This window comes from Strigops habroptila, chromosome 8 (genome assembly GCF_004027225.2).
Source record: "Strigops habroptila isolate Jane chromosome 8, bStrHab1.2.pri, whole genome shotgun sequence".
Taxonomy (NCBI): Eukaryota; Metazoa; Chordata; class Aves; order Psittaciformes; family Psittacidae; genus Strigops; species Strigops habroptila.
The window spans coordinates 51,279,854-51,303,147 of NC_044284.2; the positions used below are offsets into that span (position 1 = coordinate 51,279,854).

At 45.4% G+C, this 23,294-nt stretch overlaps 1 protein-coding gene across 20 annotated transcripts in view; it reads left to right on the top strand.

Annotated features, from left to right (window-relative positions):
* PTPRF (protein tyrosine phosphatase receptor type F) overlaps positions 1-23,294 on the top strand; it is a 391,730-nt gene that overhangs the window by 263,083 nt on the left and 105,353 nt on the right. For all 20 annotated transcript variants that reach the window (XM_030493851.2, XM_030493849.1, XM_030493857.2 and 17 more), the window contains one exon: positions 18,632-18,820. In XM_030493851.2, the coding sequence (XP_030349711.1) occupies positions 18,632-18,820 (189 nt within the window). The remainder of the gene's footprint in view (positions 1-18,631; positions 18,821-23,294) is intronic.

The following is a 23,294-nucleotide window of genomic DNA, read 5'->3' on the forward strand; positions in this document are numbered from 1 at the left end:
ACCAGGCAAAAGGAAAAGCCCACTTTCATTTGGCAAACTCATACAGATTTGTGTGACAAATGCTGTCATTGTTAGTACATTGGTGGTGGTCACAAATAGAGTTGAGTGAGAGGAGGCTGCAGAACGTAGCAGTTTGCTGTGCGTCTGGCCAGCTGCGACTCTGACATCCAGCCATAGCCAGCCCCTGGGTGTCTCCAAGGAGAATGTGCTTTCTCCTTGCCATACTGACATGAACTATTTCCACAGTTCAGCATGTGGGACAAGAGGAAGAGAATACCTTAAGCACCAGAGCATGAAATTTCATTACCCTTAGTGGTTTTAGCCTTTATAGCTACAAATGTTATTAAACATCATAAAATTGTCCAGTTCTTTTAAGTTCAGCTACAGTACTTTTCCCAATTTGTGCTTGTATGAAAAAAGAAGACAGCAAAGCTTGTTTATGAAAAAATGAGAAAATAAGAGTCATCTTAAATTCTTAAAAGCAGTTTGGAAATGTGAAATAAAATTAGCAATAATATTTTGCACACAAAGCTGCCTTCAGGAGGGATCTGTATCCGAGCAAATAACGGTGGCTAATGTTTTCTTCTCTCAGTCATTTTTAAAGGTCACTTCATGATCAAAATCTACTTGCTAATTTAATTTCTGTTCTCAGTGTAAATGTAAGATGATGCTGTTATTCTGTTTGCAGGTGGTTTGCTGGGGAGAATCAACCTTTTGCCTTTGTTCTCAATGTGTTACGGTCTGGCTCCAAAGCTTGTGCATGTGGCAGCCCAGTTTCACAGGCTGGTAGGGCTCTCTTTCGCAAACCAGGGTTTCTCAGGTGTTTTAATCCATGGGCTCTCTGATCTCTCTGGGAAAAAATATGTAAACTATCCAGTGTAATGCTGTCTCAAGGTACCAAATAAAAATTGTGGTTTCGCTTGCTTCCTTTATTTTGCTGTTTGCTTGCTGCTTGTATGTGTGGGAAGATGAACTTGTGTTTATTTGCTCTTCTGTAGCAGAGCAGGGTTGTTCATGAGCCACAGTTTGGGGGAGGGCTTTCTTGCTCTCCCTGCTTCACATTACCTTAGAGATTTACTCTCCTCAATTCTTTCCAGTGCCTCCATTCTTTTAGAATGCACCTTTCTGTCTCAAGACATGTCACTGGGCAGAGTTCAGCAGAAAGAGAGAAGGAGAAAAAACCCAGAGTGAAATGCTTTGGAGAGTCATCTTAGCCTTAGATCGAGGATTCAACACGCAATATGAAACTTCAATTTTCAGCTTTCCTGTGGCAATATTCATAGCTTTGTTTGGGACATTCCCCTCCTACTTTGTCACGGGGAATGATTTCCTCCGTATGGGCTCTGCAGAGGTCTGCCTCAGGTATGCAGTGGGGGAGATGTGGTGAAAATCCCGAGAGCTGACTGTCTGCTGGCGAGCCCTGTCTGCAGTGTGCAAGCCTTGGGAACGGTGGCTCAGACTGCACGGGGCTGTGGTTTCCCTGCCATTTCTGTCTCTTAGAGAAGCCCCTAAGATTTCCCTGCAGCTGCTGAGACATGGGGGCTGGTCACAAGGAGACTGAGTGCTGTCTGGAGAAGACTGGGACTCTGTTGGTCTTCACAGATAGGGTAGGGGCCCACTTTATTTTCCCCCAGGCAGGTCATGGGTCTAAAAACGCCTGTCTGGCAGGAAAGATGATGTTTTCCCACGGAGTCTAAGGCTCCCATGATCATCTCTAACATCAGAGACTCATTGTGCAGGGTGTCTCCTGGCATTTTGTGTTGGTTGTCCTCTCAGTAAAGTGAGCAGCTGAGATTCGGGCAGTTCCGCTCCTCTCCTTGCCAAGTGTGTCCTCTTGTGTCCCAGACAAGCTTGTGGCTGGAGCTCCCATCAGCTCTGAGAATCACAGCTATGTCTTCAGGGCCTCAGTAGTGTATGCCCTGCTGCAGGGTTTGCTGTTGATGCTCTGAAAAGGGCCACCTGGGCTTGTTTACTTAGTGAGGGATGCCTGAGACAGGCGTGCCAGCTGTTATTTTTACCTTAAACATACACTCACTTTAAACTTTTCCTGTAGCTCAATAGTTCTGACTCCAGTGGCCTGTACACTGTATAGTGAGCAGGGGAAATAAAGATTCTCAATATTCTTCTCTGCCAGGAGATACCTGCCTCCTACATACTCCTACATGCTCTGGGAAAGGCTTAGAGCAGCCTCTGCTTAGCGGAAAGTTTTTTCCTGTTAGTCGTTGCAGCTGGGAGAACCATGCCTCATCTCTTGCTTGTAATTACATCAGTAGAGTGTCTTGGGAAAAGGTTAAATAGTCTTTTGTATATCAAATAAAGCCAGTGAACTTCACTGAAATCATTTAATGAAAACAATCCTGATTATCTGTATATACTGCCATGTGATATTTTAAAAGAACATCTTAAAGGGAAACGTGGAATTGTTTAAGGCCTCTGAAGACTACAGTGCAGAGGCTATGCAGCAAATGCCTTTATAATCTAGGATCTGAAGCAGGCTTTGAATCCAATTGGTTTTTTCACTGTTGTAAAACATGAGCGATTTTGATACAGTAACTCGGATTTGATTCAGAACTTTCTTATTAACTGTTCCTCATGCACGTCGAATTTCAGAGACTGAGCTAAAGGGCTCTGCACATCAAGGATGGAACTGACTCAAGGACAGAGCTATTAAGGTGTGTAATAATCAAGAGAGGAGAATTAATTGTCTTTAATTTGGCATAAATCCCAGGGACCATAACTTCGGTTATTAGGTATTCAGGGCCTATTTCCAATTAGTTATACCCAAGCATGCTCGCGTTTCCAACTTGGGGAGTTTAATCGGTGAGCGCAGCAATCGTTGACATGCTAATAAAGGACAGCAGTGCCTGACCTCTCTGTGTGTGGTCAGTGCCAGCCAGTGTTTGCCTGGCAGTAAATCAAACCATGGTATTGCTTGATCGCTTCTGACACCTTGCAGTGAGCAGCTCGGTGCATGGCAGCTGCTTGGGCAGCCTGCGCAGACAAAATCACCTGGGCCGTGCTGGAGCAGTACAGAGAGGCTGCTGGCACTTATACATGCAGTTTAGTCTTCGAACTTCCTTCTAAGACATCTGCTGCAGCAAAGCCACAGTGTCTTCCCTTGAAGTGTATGAAATGTAAATAGCACAATTGTTATCTATACCGGAAAATCTGGTCTAACCTGAGCTGGGTTAAAGAAAGAGGTGGCAGCGGTTTCCTGGGCTGGCAGCAGCAGCGAAGTCACACACTGCGACCGCGTGGCTTGAAATGCACCACCTTGTGCTGACAAGGTGGGAACGTGCATGGGGCTGCTCGGCCATGGCCAACCACCCCTGCACGTACCTGCAGAGCAGGGCAGAGGTGCCGCCTCCCACCGCAGGGCTGGTACTTTCTGCACACCAGGAAATGGCAAACGCAGAACTTCACCTTTATTGTAAAGCTCTCGGTGTAAACATCTGATTTTAAGGAAAGGTGGGCCTTGAGAGTCCTGGAGGAACAACCTCTTGCAAGCTAGGCTGTGTGTATCTTGCATTGAAACACCAAAACAGGGCTGGCAGGAACACTTGTAGCCATGTGTATATGTGAGGGGCAGAAGGAAGGATGGTTCAGAGCAAGGGAGACAAAGCAATTCATGCACTCAATTCCTCTGTAATCGTTTTCTGAGACCTCCAACCTCTCGGTGCTTTAGCCTCTGTCGAATGTTGCCTGCCAGTCAGTCAGCAATGAAACGAAACTTGCATAGGGCAAGATCATGACATCCCCTCACAGATGTTCTTCATTCTCTTTATCTTGAATCTTGACTTTATCGCATGGGAAGGTCCTGGGAAGTCCACAGTGGCTACCTCTTTCCCCCCCTTTTCTGTGATTTCTCATTTGAAAAAGAACATGAAATAAAGAAACCTCAACAGCTACTGTGGGGACTGTTCCTCCCAACCACTAGTGTGTGGAATTAGTGCAGGGATCTTCCTAAAGAAACCTGGAATTACATTGCAGTGCAAAAATAGCAGATTGTCTTTAAAACTTCAAGACCAACTTCTCCATTTTCAAGAGGGGGAAAATCCTTTTAAAGCTTTCCTTAAATTAATTTTCCAGCATAGGGAAGCTGAAGCTTGCCAAAATCCAGGTGTCTGTTTAGTTTTCATGGTCTGTATCTGGAAAACATAATGTTTTGGGGGAAGAGGTAGGGACCATATTTAAGGAAAACGCCACCACACCAGCTGGGCTCCGCAGCCCTTCACGTGTGCCGAGGATGAGGGGTGGGGAAACTCACAGTTCCTGTAATGGTCATTTGAGAAAATGAACCTTCGACTAACAGCAAATATGTCTGATGTTAGGGAATGCATTTTCCTTGAACAGCAAAGGAGTTTCAGCTGATCTCCTCCATTTGGTTTATATTACGATGAGTACCACAGGAGCCAAGAGGTGCCATTTTTTTTTATCCACTTGGCCTTGATGTGGTTTCACTGCCAGCTTTCCATTTATCTGTGCGTGCTCTTTAATTCATGAGGGCCCACACTGGGGATTTCTCTGAAGCCTTGGCTGAAATTGTCAGCCACTCCTTTTTTTGCACATCTTTCTGAGAAGATGGGTGTTGTGGCAAAGCAGTAAATAGAATATTGAGCCTCTGCAACACTTGCTATCTGTAAAAAGAAGAGTACGTCCTCCGTTAAACTCTGATCAATTAGGTCATCCCAGCATTAAAAAAACATCACTTGTCTGGCAACAAAGTCCTGTTTGTGTTTGCATGTAACCATTGGCTTGCTACGGGTCTTTTGCTGGGCGCCCTTTCTACTTCATATGGTCTCTGAAAGACCGTTAAGGTAACCAGAGTCTCCATCTAAAGTGATGTTGGAGCCAGTGTAATTAATGGGTATTCTAGGAAGTGATAGCTTAATATAAGATATAAAACTCATAAGAAGAGATTATTTCTGTCCCTGACTCTAGTCAAGTCTTGCTGTGTTTTTCGCCTTTATAAAAAGTCACTTCCTCCCCAAGTAAATGAAGCTAGTTACCCAGTATCTCAAGATGTTTTCTGTGGCAGAGTATTTTAAAAGTTCTGAATAGAAAGAAGTGATTTGCCGTATCACTGATCTGTCTGGAGTTCAGACTAAATTAAAGCCCTTCTTACAGTTCTCAAGTGATTTCCATGCCTGCAGACCCTCTATGCCTGAGCTGCCTGCAATAGAACAAGTGCATTGAAACTTCACATTTATTGCTTCATTTGAAAATAGAATTTCTCTGAGAAAAGGTACATGAGAAACTTGCACAGTCACCGAAGTACCTGATGTCAATATGTGAATATTTTCTTGAAGGTAATTTTCTTTTTGAATAATATAAAGAAATAATGCCTTAGATTATAAATTTAATTTGTGTTTTACTGTATTGGCCTTTACTGAGCCTGGTTCTGTGTGCTAGTTTTGCTAACTTATCAAATACACTGATATCATTTCTGAGCATTCTGGTCAAAACACGGGTCGCTGCAATTAAGGAAATGGCAGACAGAGCCACATGCATGAGAATTTATTGACAGTGGCAGGAAAGGATGGTGCTGGAGGAAAAGCACAGGGTGAGGGAGAGGTAATACGGGGAGGTGGAGAGAAGAGCAGGCAGTTGAGCACCAGGGCTGGTGCTTTTCAGCTTGTTTTGTAAGAATTGTTTGTCTTCCTTTCCCACACCCACACGCCTTGATTGCTGGCTCTGGGATTCAAACTCTCATGGCACCACACAGCCACTCCATCCCATAACTTGGCGTTTTGGGAGGTTGCCTTCAAGTTTCAGTTTAGTCTTTGAGATCAGAGAGCAAAAAGGTGTTTCAGGAGGGCATTGTTTGGGGGCAGGGGAAATCTTGTTTGCATTTTGAAGCACTGGCTGGTTGTAAATGCCAGAAGTAGAATGTATTTGTGCTTTCTCTAGTGACTCTCTAGCTCCTCCCCAGTACAATTTTAAGTTTCAGTTTCCAAGCTAATCATAGAGTCATTTAGATTGGAAAAGACCTTTCAGATCATCCAACCAAGTCCAGCTGTTTTCCTGGCACTGCCAAGTCCACCACTAAACCATGTCCCTAAGTGCCACATCTATACAACTTTTAAATACCTCCAGGGATGGTGACTCCACCACTTCCCTGGGCAGCCTGTTCCAATGCTTGACAACCCTTTTCAGTGAAGAAATTTTTCCTAATATCCAATCTAAACCTCCCCTGGCACAACTTGAGGCCATCTCCTCTCAACCTATCACTTCTTACTTGGGAGAAGATACTGACATCCACCTCACTACAGCCTCCTTTCAGGTAGTTGTAGAGAGTGGTAAGGTCTCCCCTGTGCTTCCTTTTCTCTAAACATCCCTAGTTCCCTCAGCCGATCCTCATGAAACTTGTGCTCCAGACCCTTCACCAGTTTCGCTGCCCTTCTTTGGACCCACTCCCGCAGCTCAATGTCTTTCTTGTAGTGAGGGGCCCAAAACTGAACACAGGATTCGAGGTGCAGCCTCACCAGTGCCGAATACAGGGGGACAGTCACTTCCCTGGTCCTGCTGGCCACACCATTTCTGATACAAGCCAGGATCCTGTTGACCTTCCGTGCCATCTGAGTACGCTGCTGGGTCACATTCAGCCACTGTTGACCAACACTCTCAGGTCCTTTTCCCTCAGGCAGCTTTCCAGCCACTCTTCCCCAAGCCTGTAGTGTTGCATGGGGTTGTTGTGGCCCAAGTGCAGGACATGACACTGAACCATGTTGAACCTCATAGAGTTGGCCTCAGCCCATCAATCCAGCCTGTTCATATCACTCTCTAGAACCTTTCTACCTTCCAGCAAACACTCCCACCCAGTTTAGCATTGCTACCATCTTACTGACAGTGCACTCGATTTTACCCTGTCCAGATCGTTGTTAACAATATTAGACAGAACTGGCCCCAGTTCTGAGCCCTGGGGAACACCACTTGCAACCAGCTGCCAAATGGATTTAATTCCATTCACCACCACTCTTAGAGCTCGGCCATCCAGCCAGTTTTTTATCCAGTGAAGAGTGCACCTGTCCAAGCCATGAGCAGCCAGTTTTTCCAGGAGGATACTCTGGGAAATGGTGTCAAAGGCTTTACTAAATTCTAGGTAGACAAAATCCTCAGGCTTTCCCTCATCCACTCAGTGGGTCACTTTGTCACAGAAGGAGATCAGCTTGGTCAAGCAGGACCTGCCTTTCATAAACCCGTGTTGGCTGGGCCTGATCACTTGGTTGGTCCTGTACGTGTTGCGTGATGGCACTCAAGATGACCTGCTCCATAAACTTCCCTGGCACTGAGGTCAGACTGACAGGCCTGTATTTCCCTGGATCATCCTTCCAGCCCTTCTTGTAGATGAGTGTCACCTTTGCTAATCTCTAGTCAACAGGGACCTCAGGAGTTTTTGTTTAGGGATTTTGGGGAGGGTGAAAGACAAACGAGAGAGTTCTTTCTCAAGTAACATCACAGCGGTTATCCTTAAAAAGTCAGAAGTCCAAGAAGACTTTTTCAGCAGGGTATTTTGTCAAAACATACAACTTTTTCCCATCCCTAGTCTTAAAGTTTTTACTTAAGAGTTGCTGGCCACTGTTGATTTGGCAGGCTGTGGTGTCCCCCCACGGGAGGAGAAGCCACTGGATTGGCAATGATGCAGGCAGGCTGCAGGAGCTAAATAGAAATCAGATTTTAGCAAGATCTAACCCTTTCAGTAGGAGTTAAGTGACCGAAAATCTTGCATTCTGGCCTGTGAAGTGGAAATGAACAGATTTAGTATTCCAGCTGAGTGGCAGCAGGAATGCTTCACTTTAATCTGAAACTCGACGTCGGGAAGCGTGGGAGAGCTCTGCTGTCAGATTAACTCAGTTCTCATGCACTTTTTCCTGCACTGAGCTGCAACCAAACATACATGGACTGAAAGTTAAATGCTCCATTAATTTAACCACATGTTGGATTTAATGGCGTGTGGAAATGCATTATTGATTGCACATCTTAAAAATGAAAATCTCGGTGCTAATCGCGTATCACATCAGTGCAGGTGAAGTAGCATGGAAAATGCAGAGGATTAATACATGACTTAGAATACAAGTAAGAGCTGTTTCCATGCTTTTCTCTGAAAAGATTGAAGTTTTGGGTATGTTTTAGTGGGAGTGTGTTTATATATTCTGTCACGGGGAAACAGTGGTTTGAAAACAGTTCTACAGGCAGTTATATTCAACAGTTGGTACCAACAAATGGCATAGTCCTGCCTGAAAGCACAGCATGGTCTTCTGTTACTGTTCCTTTACTACAGAGTCTTAATAGCTGGCTGCAAAACCTTTCTGAATTCACTGTGTTTAAAGAACTTTTGTGAGTTTCTTCAATGCATACTTCCAGCTGATGATTTTTTTTCTTTTGTAAGAAAGAGTTGTTGAAAGAGCCTGCGCTTATTTACCGGCTGTTGGGTATGACCCACAAAACTATTTTTACCTACTTGAAATCAGGCTGTAATTTTGGGGGAGGAAACAAGACAAACTTATTTTTTTCCCCTCACCAAACAAGGGTTAAAAAGGGACTCCTGCTCAGGCAGGGAATCTTGCAGATACGATCTGTTTAACTTGTGTGTAAGCTCTTCCTCACCCACATTTTTTACATTTCTTGCTGTAGTTTCTGCTGTGCTATACTTTCAAATGACTGTCAGAGCCCTTTTTAGTATTTCATTAACATGAAGAACTAGTTTCTCTGGTCTTTCAGGAAAATGCTTGTTTTGATGTGCCTTTGGCTTTGGGTTGTCTGTGGACAGTGCTCTACTTTCATGGCGGAATAGTGGGCTTGGAGCTGGAGCAGGAGGTTAAGAGTGGTCCTCACCTCTTAAGGGTCTTTGCATCACACATCCCACCACGCTATGAGGCTGTGTCATCAGCTTGGAGAGGCTCTGCCCTATGGATCAGAGCTTGTTTAGCTTGAGCAGATAAGCTTCTGCTATGATCGTCCTTCTCAGAGTTTTTTAACTGTTTTAGATATATTGGGCCTCAGTCTTGGAAAAACTTGAGTTTAGGACCAAAACTGCAAATGTGACTGTCCCCGCCAGGAAGCCAGAACGGAAAGCTGGGAGAGGTAGTCAGGGTGACTGAAGGGTGATGTGGTAGTAGGGATTTCGTAAATGCTGTCTCAGACTGTTGTGATCTAATCTGATAAAGGTGCAAATAATTGTTTTCTTCCAGGCTAGGTTGAGGTCTCCTAGCTGACAGCTGACTCCACAGCTAGCACGTACTGCACAGAACTTGTTATTACTTGGGAAGATCCCTAAACTAAGAACTGAAACAGTGGGCTGTAGGTGCAAACCTTTAATTTGCCCAAGCTTGTGACTTGGATGCTTTCTTCTGGTCTGCTCTGAGTCAGCTTCAGCAGCTGTGAATCATCTTTGTGTTGCCCTCTGTCAAGAACAGGTTATCTGCGAAGGAGAGAGAGGAACTGCTTTTTCACCACTGAAGCTGTAGTTTGACTCAGTCATCTCAGCGGATCTTGTAGTGTTTATGAAGACCATGGATCTAAGGACTCAGTCTTCACCAGCAAATGCTCTGACCACACAACCCAAGTCTTGGAAAGCAAATGCAGGGACTGTGAGAACGAAGACCTTAGGCCCACTGTAGGAGAGGATCAGGTTCGAGACCATCTTAAGAACCTGAACGTGCACAAGTCCATGGGACCTGATGAAATCCATCCACGGGTCCTGAAGGAGCTGGCGAATGAAGTTGCTAAGCCACTGTCCATCATATTCGAAAAATCCTGGCAGTCAGGTGAAGTTCCCGATGACTGGAAGAAGGGTAATATAACCCCCATTTTCAAGAAGGGGAAGGTGGAAGACCTGGGGAACTACAGACCAGTCAGCCTCACCTCTGTGCCTGGCAAAATCTTGGAACAGTTTCTCCTGGAAAACATGCTAAGGCACATGAAAAACAACAAGGTGGTTGGTGACAGCCAACATGGCTTCACTAAGGGGAAATCCTGCCTGACCAATTTGGTGGCCTTCTACGATGGAGCCATGGAACTGATGGACAGCGGCAGAGCAGTTGATGTCATCTACCTGGACTTGTGCAAAGCATTCGACACTGTCCCACATGACATCCTTGTCTCTAAATTGGAGAGACATCAATTTGATAGGTGGACCACTCGGTGGATAAAAAACTGGCTCGATGGCCGCACGCAAAGAGTTGTGGTAAATGGCTCGATGTCCAGTTGGAAACCTGTAACGAGTGGTGTCCCTCAGGGATCGGTGTTGGGACCGGTCCTGTTCAACATCTTTGTCGATGACATGGCCAGTGGGATTGAGTGCGCCCTCAGCAAGTTTGCCGATGACACCAAGCTGTGTGGTTCGGTTGATACGCTGAAGGGAAGGGATGCCATCCAGAGGGACCTTGACACGCTTGTGAGGTGGGCCGATGCCAACCTTATGAAGTTTAACCAAGCCAAGTGCAAGGTCCTACATCTGGGTCGGGGCAACCCCAGGCACTGCTACAGACTGGGCAGAGAAGAGATTCAGAGCAGCCCTGCAGAAAAGGACTTGGGGGTGTTGGTTGACGAGAAGCTTAACATGAGCCGGCAGTGTGCGCTTGCAGCCCAGAAAGCCAACCGTATCCTGGGCTGCATCAAAAGAAGCGTGACCAGCAGGTCGAAGGAGGTGATCCTGCCCCTCTACTCTGCTCTTGTGAGACCTCACTTGGAGTACTGCGTACAGTTCTGGTGTCCTCAACATAAAAAGGACATGGAGCTGTTGGAGCAAGTCCAGAGGAGGGCCACGAGGATGATAAGAGGGCTGGAGCACCTCCCATATGAAGACAGGCTGAGAAAGTTGGGGCTGTTCAGCCTGGAGAAGAGAAGGCTGCGTGGTGACCTCATAGCAGCCTTCCAGTATCTGAAGGGGGTCTACAAGGATGCTGGGGAGGGACTCTTCCTTAGGGACTGTAGTGGTAGGACAAGGGGTAATGGGTTCAAACTTAAACAGAGGAAGTTTAGATTAGATATAAGGAAGAAGTTCTTTACAATGAGGGTGGTGAAGCACTGGAATGGGTTGCCCAGGGAGGTTGTGGATGCTCCATCCCTGGCAGTGTTCAAGGCCAGGTTGGACAGAGCCTTGAGCCACATGGTTTAGGGCAAGGTGTCCCTGCCCATGGCAGGGGGGTTGGAACTAGATGATCTTAAGGTCCTTTCCAACCCTTACGATTCTATGATTCTATGATTCTATGATTCTATGACTGCAAGACTATGGTAGTGGAAGTGCTCTTTCCCTCCAGCGGGACCTTTCTAATGCTTTCCCTTGGGCTACGCTTAGGGAAAAGCCATGCTGGAAAGTGACAACTGTTGCCTCCATCAGGGCCTCTAGAGCTGTCTCTCTTTTCTGTGTCCCAGCCTGAATCTAGAACAAATTAGCTACCCTGTGAGAAGCTTAGGGGTAGTTATGGCTGATGCGTGGCTATGTCTGGTGTATCCAGACACGGGATATACAGGAGCACTTTGGTAGTGGCATGCTGCAGTGCTACTCAAAGGAAAAGAAGATGTATTTCCCAGTGGGGGGCTGGCCCTGCGTCTGTGGCACCACCTTTTGTCCTGACCAGTTCCTTTGAGCAGGTTGAAAGGCATCAAGAGGCTGGAAGGAAGGTTGTTTGGATGACAACCACATCCCTAAGGGCTGGGAGGAGCAATTTGTTTCATCCCATTGGGATGCAGTGCCCCCTCAGGCCTGGAGAACCAAGGTTGCACCCTGGGTGGGAGGGAGCACTGGGTGCCAGTGCAAATGCAGAGTGCTCAGCCCTGGGGAGATGACCTGTTGCTGCAGTGGCCATGCATTACCTCAGCACTGCACGTGTGGGAGCACGGTGAGAAGCAGCACTGGGACTTGGCAGGAGCAGAGGCTGAATCCGTGTCAGAGCTGGTTGAGAGGTGCTGCCGTGTCTTGTTCTTTGGAGCAGCCGCCTCTCTCCAAAGCAATCCTGCTCCCCTTGGAGATAAGCAGGTGCTTGGGAATGGCAGCTGCGCTACCGGGAAGGTGTCAGTAGCTTGTAAATGGAGATAATTGCTGTCCAGCCATGAAAGGACAATGTTAGCAGCACCCTTCTAGCGCTTGAAAGGTAGCACTGTCTCCATCGGGTGTTTTATGGACTCATAACCTCTAGAATGAGCAGGTCCCATGAGCTCCCACGCTGTGAGCCCCTGGGCAGGAATCTGCCTCACAGTTTGTCCTCTTCTGCCGTGTCTAGTCTCGTATTTTCTTGAATTTTCCTTACACTACTTTCTTTGTTTTGAACTGACTCAGATTCTTTCTTTTGTGAACTGTTTCACTGCTGCTGTGATCTTTCTAAGAGATAGCAAATACTTTGTTTACTGTAAGCTCTTGTGCAGTTATTCATGTGGTTACACCGTGACACAGAGAAGTCCTTCTGGAGCTCTTTTCCACACCCACCCATTCATCTGCACCCTTCTCCCCATTTTCAGCAGGCTGCTTCAGCATGTCACGTTGGTGTTGATGTCATACAAACCCAGCAGATTTGTCATTAAAAGCCTTGTCATCAATAGATGACTGTTTGTATTTTCTGCCTGCCTGAAACTGTTTTATACTTACTAACCCAGTAATTAAGACTTTGCTGCCTTTGAAACAGGTTGGTTTCACTGCCCCACCTTTTCCTTAGGCAATTACAAGGCGGTGCCAATGTCGACGGGGCATTCATTAGCCTGCATGAGACTTGGCTCCGGCAGCCAGCACACACAATGCACTCCTCCTCCTCCCGCCGCTCCCCGCCCCTGACACCGGGCAGCCTTTGGAGACCATGAATTTGGATTATATTTTTGGTGCACCTCTTTAACGGGCTTTTGTAAGAAGAAGCACGCAGAAAGAGAGCATCGCCTCAAAATGGCTGATAAAATGCTCTTTGTGCAGCTCCGGTTGAACCAGAACAGAGCAGTATCAGGGTTTTCTTATCATGTAAAATGATGCCATTCTTCTGGGCCACTGGATTGCTCGACTGCTTTTGATTGTCTTGCAGTAATTGAATAGCCGCGCTGTGTAACCTGTGCTGGAGGAATTAGGGCTGTTTATTCAGCAAACAGATGTCCTGGATTGTGGTATGCTTACGATCTTACTGGTTTGCATCTTTCATTAGTTAATGTTGCTGGCTACCCAGGCTGTCATCCTTGCACTGATAATTCTGCATTTGCTAATGTGTTCCAGTGTCTCAAAGGGAGATTTGAAAGCTTGTAAAATTTGTAAAGTAAATCCGTTGATCCATCAAATACAAGTCTGTCAATAGACAAGGGTTACCCCTGCAACATCCTGTGTTGTATTGCGTCAGACCGCTACCTCTTAGCAGGATCGGTTCAGCCCTGGTGACTTGAACTGGGTGAGAGCCCAGCCTGCCTCCCTGAATGGGTAGGGAACGTGTGAAATAGCTTTTCATACGTGTATCCTGCTCCTGTGCGATGCTGACCGCAGTCAAACACATTTACTGGCGATCTCTCTGCCCTCAATCCATTTCCTGGCTTGTCCCTAGCACCGCATGCTCCTGAGTGGCTTCAGATAGCTGACAGAATTGAAAACAAAGGAGCTTTGTGCTTTAATCATCCCTACCAAGCCCCTGAAATTAATGTTGGGCTGGAAGTTCCTCAGCTGACGCAGGCTGGCAGGAGCCAATGGCCCAGATAGGCTTTTTCCATCCCTGTGTGGGGGCAAGGCCCAATATCTCACTTGAAATGAGTTGAGAACACCCCTTCCAGTGGGGCACTAGTTTTGATAGATTGTAAGAGATTTAACCTCACAGCTATAGCTGTAATGTATAGAAAAGCTACTTTTTGCTATTTCCAAACTATATTGGAGATCATTTTTTTTTCTCTCCCTCAGCAGTCTGAACAATTGGACACATGATACTAAGCGGTCCTGGCTTTTATAGGAAGAGGAATATGACAAATAACTCCCATAAATGTGTTTACAGTTTGCACTGTCATTTCTAAAATACCATTTCCTATGCTGACACAGAGGAAATACAGTGGTAGGGGAAAGGTTTTACAGGTGACAAGTCAAGGTATGACCCCCAAAACACAGTTGCATGGCTGCAAGACCAGTGAGTACTACATGGGGTTTGCCCTAGTAGGAACCTGCAACCCAACCCCTCCAACCCTTCTGTTCTGTGAGAGATTACAAGTTTTGATCACAATCCTGGTGGTAATCCTGCAGGATACAGCCATCAACAGCTGTGCTCACCACAGACTCCTCTGCAGGCCTTTTCTCTAAGTAGCTGTTATCCATGTACTGTTCCATGCTGGGGCTGATCCGTGCTTCTCCTAAGACATAAATTGTAATTGTCTCAGTGTCCCTTATCATTACTTGATATTTGGAGTGTTGCAGAAAAAAAGGGTGTCCCAAGGGGTATGTGTCTCATGGCAGCATCCTCAAGAAAGGTCATTTTCTGGGGAGCTGGTGAATGAGCCAAGTAATTACAGCTGCTCTAAAGGAGGTCTCAGCTCCAGTTTGGGGCTGTGGGAAAGGTTTCTTACCTTAACTTTTCCCTTAAAGACAGGAAATATGTGGCACAAAAGAGCTGTGAGAGAATGGGGGTTAGATTTCTGTCACCTCAGAAAGGAGATTAGCAAAGGGAGCTGTCAAGTGAGCATGAGATCCTCTGCACATGCTGTCATGCTAGATGCCAGAGGGACATTCCTGGCTCCTTGGTGACTGCTGCTAGCAAGACCTCAGCCTGGTCATGGATTTTCCAAGTTTCAGTTTGTAACTGCAAAACCCACTCTTTTTTTCTCTCTCTTGCTGTTTCCCTCTCCTTTCCTCCTGCTTCTCTCTCCTCTTCCTGCTTTTCTCTCTGTCATTTCTGCTTCTGCTGCTGTAGTCCATGGAGGGAATTGGAGCTTGCAATGCCCTAAAAAAATCTTGTTTGTGCCTAGATTTTGCTTGCTCTAACCAAATGCCTACCTTAAGTACACCCCTTCTGAAAGGATTCGAAACCCAGAAGGAAAAACTGGTTTAGATAGTCTGCACTTGAAAGCAGATTCATAGTCTGTTTTAATGTGCATTAAAAGCACACTAGCTATCCTTGAATAAAACCAAGTGCTGACAAACTTATTTTCTAGAAGGGTATCCACATATTGGCATGAATAGGAGGATAGCTATTAGTGACAAGCTCCGTGTGCAGACAAGTTAGTACAGCTAGCGAGGGCTGAAAGAAGCCGAGGCATGACTGAGCCTCATAATTAGACCTTAGATTAGACTTTTGCTGGAGGGGAAGGCAAGGCAAGAACAGCTCTGAACTCCTATCGTCGCCTCTAGTGTTTGAACAGAGACATCCCTCGCCATCCCAGTGAAGTCAGCAACGCCAAGCCAGGCTGGAACGAAGCCCTGTTATCTCTGTAGGAACATTGCTGACAGGGCAGGCGTGGGCTTGTGCCGGGCTGTGCTCTGCGGTGTGACCAGCTCAGGTCATCTTCACAGCCATTCTTCTCCAAGGAGGGTCTGGGGGGCTGCCAGGCACACACAGTACAGGGGAAACATGGAATAGTTGAGGTCCCCATCTCATGATGATATGGGTACCTGAGGCCCTTGGACCACCTCCAGAGAAGGTGCTCATCCTCCCCTTGAGCTTGAGCCCTGGACACTGTAACCTTGGCCCAGTGCAGGTCCCCTGGGTCTACACCAGAAGTAATAGCAGGTGAACCCCAGCCTCCAAGTGTCTGAGGTGCCATCAGAGACTGGCTGTCAAATTTCCCTGGTGTCTTGTCACGTAGTGATCTGATCTGGGGCTGCAGCCTCCTGGAAGCACACTGCTGTTCTTAAACACCAGCGTCACCTCTACATTTGATTGACAAGGGATCAAACAAATCCTTGCTGCCTGTGTGTTTTTGTAGATGCAGGCAGGCAGACATGTCAGTGCTGCTTGCTTGAGTTTTGGTGGTGGTGTGGCCATAGCAGATTGGCAGGTTTCAGTCTCCAAGCGCACATGAGAACTGGGCTGTATCGGTACCAGTGCTAGCCCAAGGAACCTGCTGTGGCTCTGACTACACAGGATACACCACTTCTCTGCTACTGTCATTTGCTGCTAGAGTTTTGGGGCTTGTGTACAGTGAAGAGGGAAGAGACTATGTGCAACATGAGCCTTGCATGTGCGGGGTCTGGGGTCTGAGGGTCATCACATGGTGGTCACCTGTGTCCCTCAGCCCAGCATTCTCATCTGGGCTCTGTAATGGCTTGGGCTTGGAGGAGAGTGCATGGTGTGGGAGCAGCGTGGTGCATCTCTTTGGAGTCCAGAAAACGCTTGATCTAAGATTTCTTGTATAGCAGAGGTAGCTTTGTCACCAGGTCTTTGTAACCAGCGTCTCTGTCATATGCAGCGAAGTCAAGGTTAGATTGCGTAATTTCTGCTGGTTGGCGCCTCATCACAAAGTGCTAATTTTGATTGAGCACTCCAGTGCAGCAGTCTGGCTGTGTTCCTGTACATCAGACACTGTGAAGGATTTTCTGATCATTCTCGTTTCTGTGGGCAAAGGATCACTGCAGAGGGGAAGAGATTTCTTGCACAAATGCTGGTTTCAGGTTTGCTTTTGGCTGTGTCCTAAGCCTCTACACAGACTTTGGACCAAGTTAATGGGGTGATACTTAGCTCAGTGCATTCTTTGTGAAATCTTGAATAAACCAGAAAAGATTGTCAGTGGTAATCATGGTGACTAAATTACTCTGGGGAAGTTTCAACCTCCCCAGAGTAAACATCTGTTTCCAATACTGTAAATGGCAAGGTGCTGCACTTTAGGCAAACTTGGCCTCAATCCAAGGGAATGTCATTGTTTACGGCTTTTCCTATGTATCTTCCATTGCTTTTCAGCCTATACCATGCTGTACTTGTGTGTACCCTTCCTTTGTTTCTTTTCAGCCATGTAGGAGTATGCATTGTGGTTGCTCAATATCGAGTGCTTCTGTTGCTTGTTACTGGATGCTAGCTCTGGTGTCATTCCAGTTAAGCTGTATGTACCTTTTGTCTTTGAAAATCAATAGAGAGCAAATTAAAAAAGAACTAGTTTTTGTGGTACCTTTCATTTTGAAAAAGAAAAAAATCCATTTATGTTTGCTCATGATGAGAGAGGTTTCTAGGGAGGCCAGCCTGGGAGACAAAATACGGTTTGTGCTTTTAATAAGCATCAGGAACCATTTTTTTTCCTTTAGAAAACCTTGGATGCTTCATAGTCACTCTCATCTAAACAGAGGAATAATATTCCAGGGCATTGTTTTGTTTACAGCAGATGTTGCTTTGTGCTACAGTCTTGATTTGCAAACAAGTCAAGGGTTTTGGGAATTCTCCTGAGATCTTAGGGAGAAATATGTAAGATTAGCCACCACGGGCTGTGTTTGCACTGCAGGTGTGGCAGTACAGGTAGACAGAAGCACCTGAGGTGCTTGTACCTTCCAGTCAGGAGTGAAGGGTACACTTCCAGGTGTGTGTTGATAGCAGGAAGAATCAGATTGCAGCAAATTCAGGCTCCTCTGGGACTTGGGAAGATGCTGAGGCCTTGCTTGTTTAAACACTGCAGTGAGCTGAGAGCCTTGCAGAATTGGATTTGCCAAAGAAGGAGGTTTGCTTAAGTTCCTTTAAAACAGGGGAAAAAAGAAACATACTGAAAATAATTGCGTTTCTGGTGCTTTAAAAGCTTCTTAATGTTCTTCAAGGTTGTTTTTTTTTTCTGCTAAAGTATATCCTTTTGATTGCAGTTCAGGCTTAGCAGAGTACAGTACATCTTGCCACAGAATGAGTAAATGAGGTCTGTTCTGCAGCTGCTATTGAATGACGATGTTGGAGCATGCCTTGGCTTATCAGTGAAGGCTGCCTAATGTATTCCACCCAGCCTACCTGAGCGTGCTCTGCAGCAGCAAACCCAACTATTCTCGTACCTGCTGTATGGATGGTTTTAGCAATAAAGGGGGTGCTTCATTTTATAGTAGTTCAGTAAGACATGCCAGAGCGTGCACTGGCCATTTCTCGCACACCTCTGTTGCTCTCTGCAGCCCAGAAAATGCATCGGGAGCTTGCCATGGCACAGCCTGGTGAGGCGGCTCATGAGCAGAGTGTGGCTCATTAGCTTTACATTCATTAGTTTCTAAAAGCCTTCTGAATCAGATTTTGGGGCATGAGGAAGAGATTTACAGTCTATCCTACCAGTGTGACAGAATGTTCCTAGTCAAAAAAAAGAGAAAATGGGCCTCTCCGGACCATTCTAAGGGGTTTTATTGTTTAGCTGTTGTTTTTCAAGATGCCTCGAACTATTTGGCTTTGTGTTTGTCTATTATCTTCAACTCAGTCCTCCCACAAAAAGGCAAATACCTGCTTTTACTGCATTATTAACAATAGATGGAGCTTACGTATCAATGAAAATTATGGACGTTTCCCAAGGCAATTGATTTAAACGCAGTTAAATTTAGTGGAAGCTTCTATTGGTGTAATGAATGCTCATTATAGAGCCTAATGTGCTTTAAGGGCTTGGAAAACCTTCTCAGTAGGGAAGTCAGGCTGCTGTTTTCCAGCAGAAGCACAGATGCTGTACCATGGCACTGCTGTCACCACAACAGTATCCCATCGCTGCGCCAGAACATTTCGCTGTAACCTTGTGTTTTTCTCTCTTGCAGAAGACCACCTCCCAGCTGGCTTCCCGACCATTGACATGGGCCCGCAACTGAAAGTGGTGGAAAAGGCCCGCACAGCCACAATGCTCTGTGCTGCTAGCGGTAACCCTGATCCTGAAATCTCCTGGTTCAAGGACTTCTTGCCTGTTGACACTGCAACTAGCAATGGGCGAATCAAGCAGCTCCGCTCGGGTAAGGTAGCAAAGCAAGTAAGCCTTCCCTACCTCCTCACTCTTCCTCCTGTTTCTCTTTACTTGCTGCTACTGTTTTTTTCCCTGAAATACTGAAATGCAGTTCTAAACCCAAATGCCAATTTGATTTGAGCTTGTTTCTTTTACAATATAAAAACAGTTTTTGGAGCTGATCCTCTCTGGCAGGATATCGTGGCTTGTTAAAAGGAGACATTAGAGTGGACATGCCTTTTGGAACATCACCTGGATTCCTTCTTCGGTAGACCGTCTTGACATTGCCCCAAATCCTTGGTAGGCTCAGACATTTCACTTCCAACTCAACAGGTCTCAGATATTTTTAATAGGAACACCATGCAAATTAGGACAGTGAGATACTGGTTGAGTATCAGTGGTCACGTACTACTTCACTCCTTACATATACTCTGCTTTCTGTTAAGATCTTTATCATTCTTGCTGTGTGACACCAGAAGAATAAAGAAAAATCCAAGCAGCAGCAATTCTGTGGATTTCAAAGGAAGGTGGACACAGTTTTGAACTATACAATTTCTTTTTGACTTTTTTGTTTGATAAGCCAGATACAAGCTTTTGAAATACAGGCGGTTAGTTCTTGTAGGTGGCTGAGAATGCACTCATTTTAGCAAGGGACTCCTGTTTTTTGTTCTGCACTGTTCAGTCTCCCAGGACTGAAAGGCCTATTAGAGAATTAAAGAAAATAAAATGTTGCTTTATTCACTGATGAAGTGCAGCTCCCCAGTGTGAATTGCAGTGGCTATTTAACAATGCAGAGCAGCACTACACAGCAGCTTTAGCCTGGGAAAAAAGGCCCACATTACCCTACACGAAGTACAGAAAGGAACATAGCTGCAACAACTTTGGTATAGAAAGGTCTCGTGCTTAAATAAGAGACAGGCTGCCTTGCCTGGCCATGATGTATCTCTGGGCACTCAAAAGCCATTTGTTACGAGTGCTGCTGCCAGGGCAACACCACCTTCCTCCTAGCAAGGTGAACATCTTGACACATTTCCCCATAGCAGGAGCCCTCTGCTTAAATCTGATGATGCTTGGATGATAAGAAGTAGGCTTGTACTTGGGGGAGTGGGTAATGAGACATCACTTTCATCAAAAATAGAACCCAGCCTGACACTCCTGATCCCACCTTGATGTACCAGTGAGCGCTAATTATACTAATGCATTTATAGTTTATGAAATTTCCCAGTGACCTTTAGCTTATTTCCCCCACAACGTGGTTTAATCTTGGTCTGTTTGTGCTGAAAGAAAATATCACACTTGTTAATTATTCTGAGAAGCTTTAGGAAGCAGCAATAGGAAAGTGCACATGGATGTGTTTCACTTCATAGCTGACTAAATCAGCATCAGAAATTACCATAAATGAGCAGCAAGGCAGCTCCTGATACACTTGCTGTACATTCTCCAGCCTGCTTTTTGCAGGCACTTGGCTGCCTCTCTACCAGCTGCTTCACAAGTTTAGTGAGATAGAAAGTTTAAAAACAAACTAGTAAACCCTGTCACTGTGTCCAAGTTTTGCTTCCTATTCACTGTTCTTCAGCAACATCTCAATTGAGTATTTCACCTGGGATTCAAACTCTAGAGCTGGCTGCTTGCTGAAGACACAGTAATTACCAAGGGAGGTGTCAAGGGAACCTTTTAGAAATCAATGAGGAGGACACATCCTCAGACTCACAAAAGAAATTGATTAGCTCTATAATGTAGTAAGGGAGGTGTCCACAGTTCAATGCAGAAATATTTGGAATATGAGGGAAGTTTTATTTTCAAGGACCTGGTGATAGGATGCCAAGTTTCACCAGGGCTCTGCTCCACCCTGGCATGAGTGGGGAGCAAGAAGTTTACTGCTTCTCATGGGCCAGAGGTTCAATTCCTGCTTACGTTTGTGGCTTTTTCCTATATTTGTAGTCGATATAAAGTAGGGCCTGCACTTTGAAGTGCCTGAGTCCCACTGACCTGACTGCACTCATCCTGTGTGAGTAATGTGATGGGTTGGGCAGTCTCTGATCCATTTTGCAAGGTGCTCACTGAGCTCTCCAGCACTATACCATAGTGGGGCACAGTTGTTTTTTAAAGAAAGGAGTATTTAAATGGATATCCCATTATATGGGAGAGTGTAATAGTTTGCAAAGTCTCTGCTCCATTAAGATCATATCTTACAGCCAGCCTGGCATATCTGCATAAATGTCAGTTTATACTATCTCAATCTAAATATACGCTCATTTAATTTCATTTAATTAAAACCCAATAAAAGCTAGGCAGATATAATAGAGTTAAAATAGCTACAGCACGGTGTGAGCCCAATATTGCATATATAGAGTGTCCGACCTTCAATGAGTACCAAATATATTATTATTCAGATGTACTAAATATAGGTTATGGAGGTCAAAGCGACTTTGGAGTCTGACTTAGAGAGGGGGTTATAGGATTATTTCATTTCTTCGGGCTCCTAGTGTGGAATAAATAGCTAGAGGTAAAGAAGCAGCATGTTTGGGAAAGGTGCTCTCTTCTGACACTCACAGTTATGTGGGCTGGCAATGCTCTGGGGGCTTCAGGCAGGTCTTTGAACTTGCACGCAGTCAGATCATGTGCCCAAGGGGGCTCTGAACATCAGTTTCTAGAGCTCTGTTCATCTTCTGTCAAGGTACTAGAGAGTTTGTGGTTTAAGACAACCAAGCCGTCATCTTAGGCTCTTTTAATCCCAGAGGACTGGTGTCTGTCAGGAGCAAATACACAGTTTATGAATCTGTCCTGTATCCTACCATCCCTCATTTACTGATCACACGTATATGTGTGTATATGCATTTTTCTCATTAAACCTTCTGACAGAATAACTCTTTACATTTAGAGTGCTTTTTTTCTTCTTTCTCCCCATTACAAAGATCCTTTCTCCCAAGTAATGCTCAGTTCCTTTTAAAGTACAGCTCTTGGGTAGTTTTGCCAGTACGTGTTGCACTAATTGCTCTAGAGATGAGAATACAAATAAACACAGGTTTTCATCTCTATTATCACAGATCAAGGCAAAAGCAAGGTCTCTGACTCATGCTGGTTGTAGCAAAATTCTCCCTTGCTCATCATGCTAATACTTCCCACCTCTTGTGGAGAGACTGCTTTTCTGCAAATGCAGTGACTCAGGACAACTCCCTGTTCTCCCCTAGGGTGCATAGCTTCAGTCATTGCCTCTCAGTCACTGACACAGGATCTAAGGCCAGCTCTGGGCTGGGAAACTTCCCCAGCATGCTAACTCATTTAAAACCTGTATTCCTGAACTGATTTTAAAACAGTCCAGGCATAGTAGTATTGCAGGAGATGTACATACGAGTTCTGGCAGCAAGGGTCACTGCTACACCTCTAACCATGTTTTAAAATTAGTTGATGATGTGGCAGAAACTCAATATAGATCAGATTGTGCTGATTCTTCACAGTTGTTTTGTAAGGATTCTTGGACCACAAGCTCCTGAAGACTTCAGAGCAACTCCGAATGGTATTCATACACCCAAAGTTCTTGAATGCTTCTGGTGAGTTTCATAGTTGAAAAATTGCTCTTGCACCTTGGTCTTCAGAAAATTTATGAATAAAATATCAAATTAGAATAAATACTTACTCTGAATGTTAACATGAAGATACCTTTGCCATGTAAGGAAACTCCAGAAATTCAGGGAGCCTTGACATCTTTCATCTAGTAAAGAACTTGGTCTTACAAGAAGCATCATTCTCTTCTAATTACCATCAATTAACTGAGTTATGGAACCATGCCCTACGCCCCAGTGTGGCTTTCAGACAGTTAACTGCAAGCAAAGTATCAGAGAGGGCTCTGCAGGTGACTTTAGTCACTCTCTAGAAAAGTGTGGGTGCCTCTAACAAAGAAGCAGTGGTAGCTGGCCCACCACATCACCTTGCTGCATTTATGCTCTCAGAGTTACCAGCAAGCGCTTTCATTTTAGTCTTGATCCTATTGGTAGAAGCACTACTTATTTGGAAACAAAAGGAATACCCAAACATGCACAGAACGTACATGCAAAAAGAGGTGGTACCTGTCCCAGAGAAATGGCAGCGGCAGCCATATCCTTCTTCATGGTAATAGTCAGCAGCCAATATCCAACAGAAGACATTCAGCTCCTGGCAAGAAACAGCTTTGAGTCCAGACATCAGACGGGCATCAGCCTGGGATAAGGTGTGTAAGGACAACCCGGAAGAATGGGGATTGGGGGGTATTTTCCAAAAGGATCAGGAGGCCCACACAAGGATGGATGCTTTCTCAGAAAGGACTGACTGGACAAGGGTTGAAGCAGTATTGTGGCCAACTAGCTGACGGCTGAAATTTTATGTCTTGGCCAAACCTATACTGCACATCTGGGTCTTGCTGTGTGAGGCACAAACAGCAGTGATGGGATTCACACAGACTCCTTGTTGCAACTGGTGGCAAATAGCCAGTCTTTTCTGTAGTACTT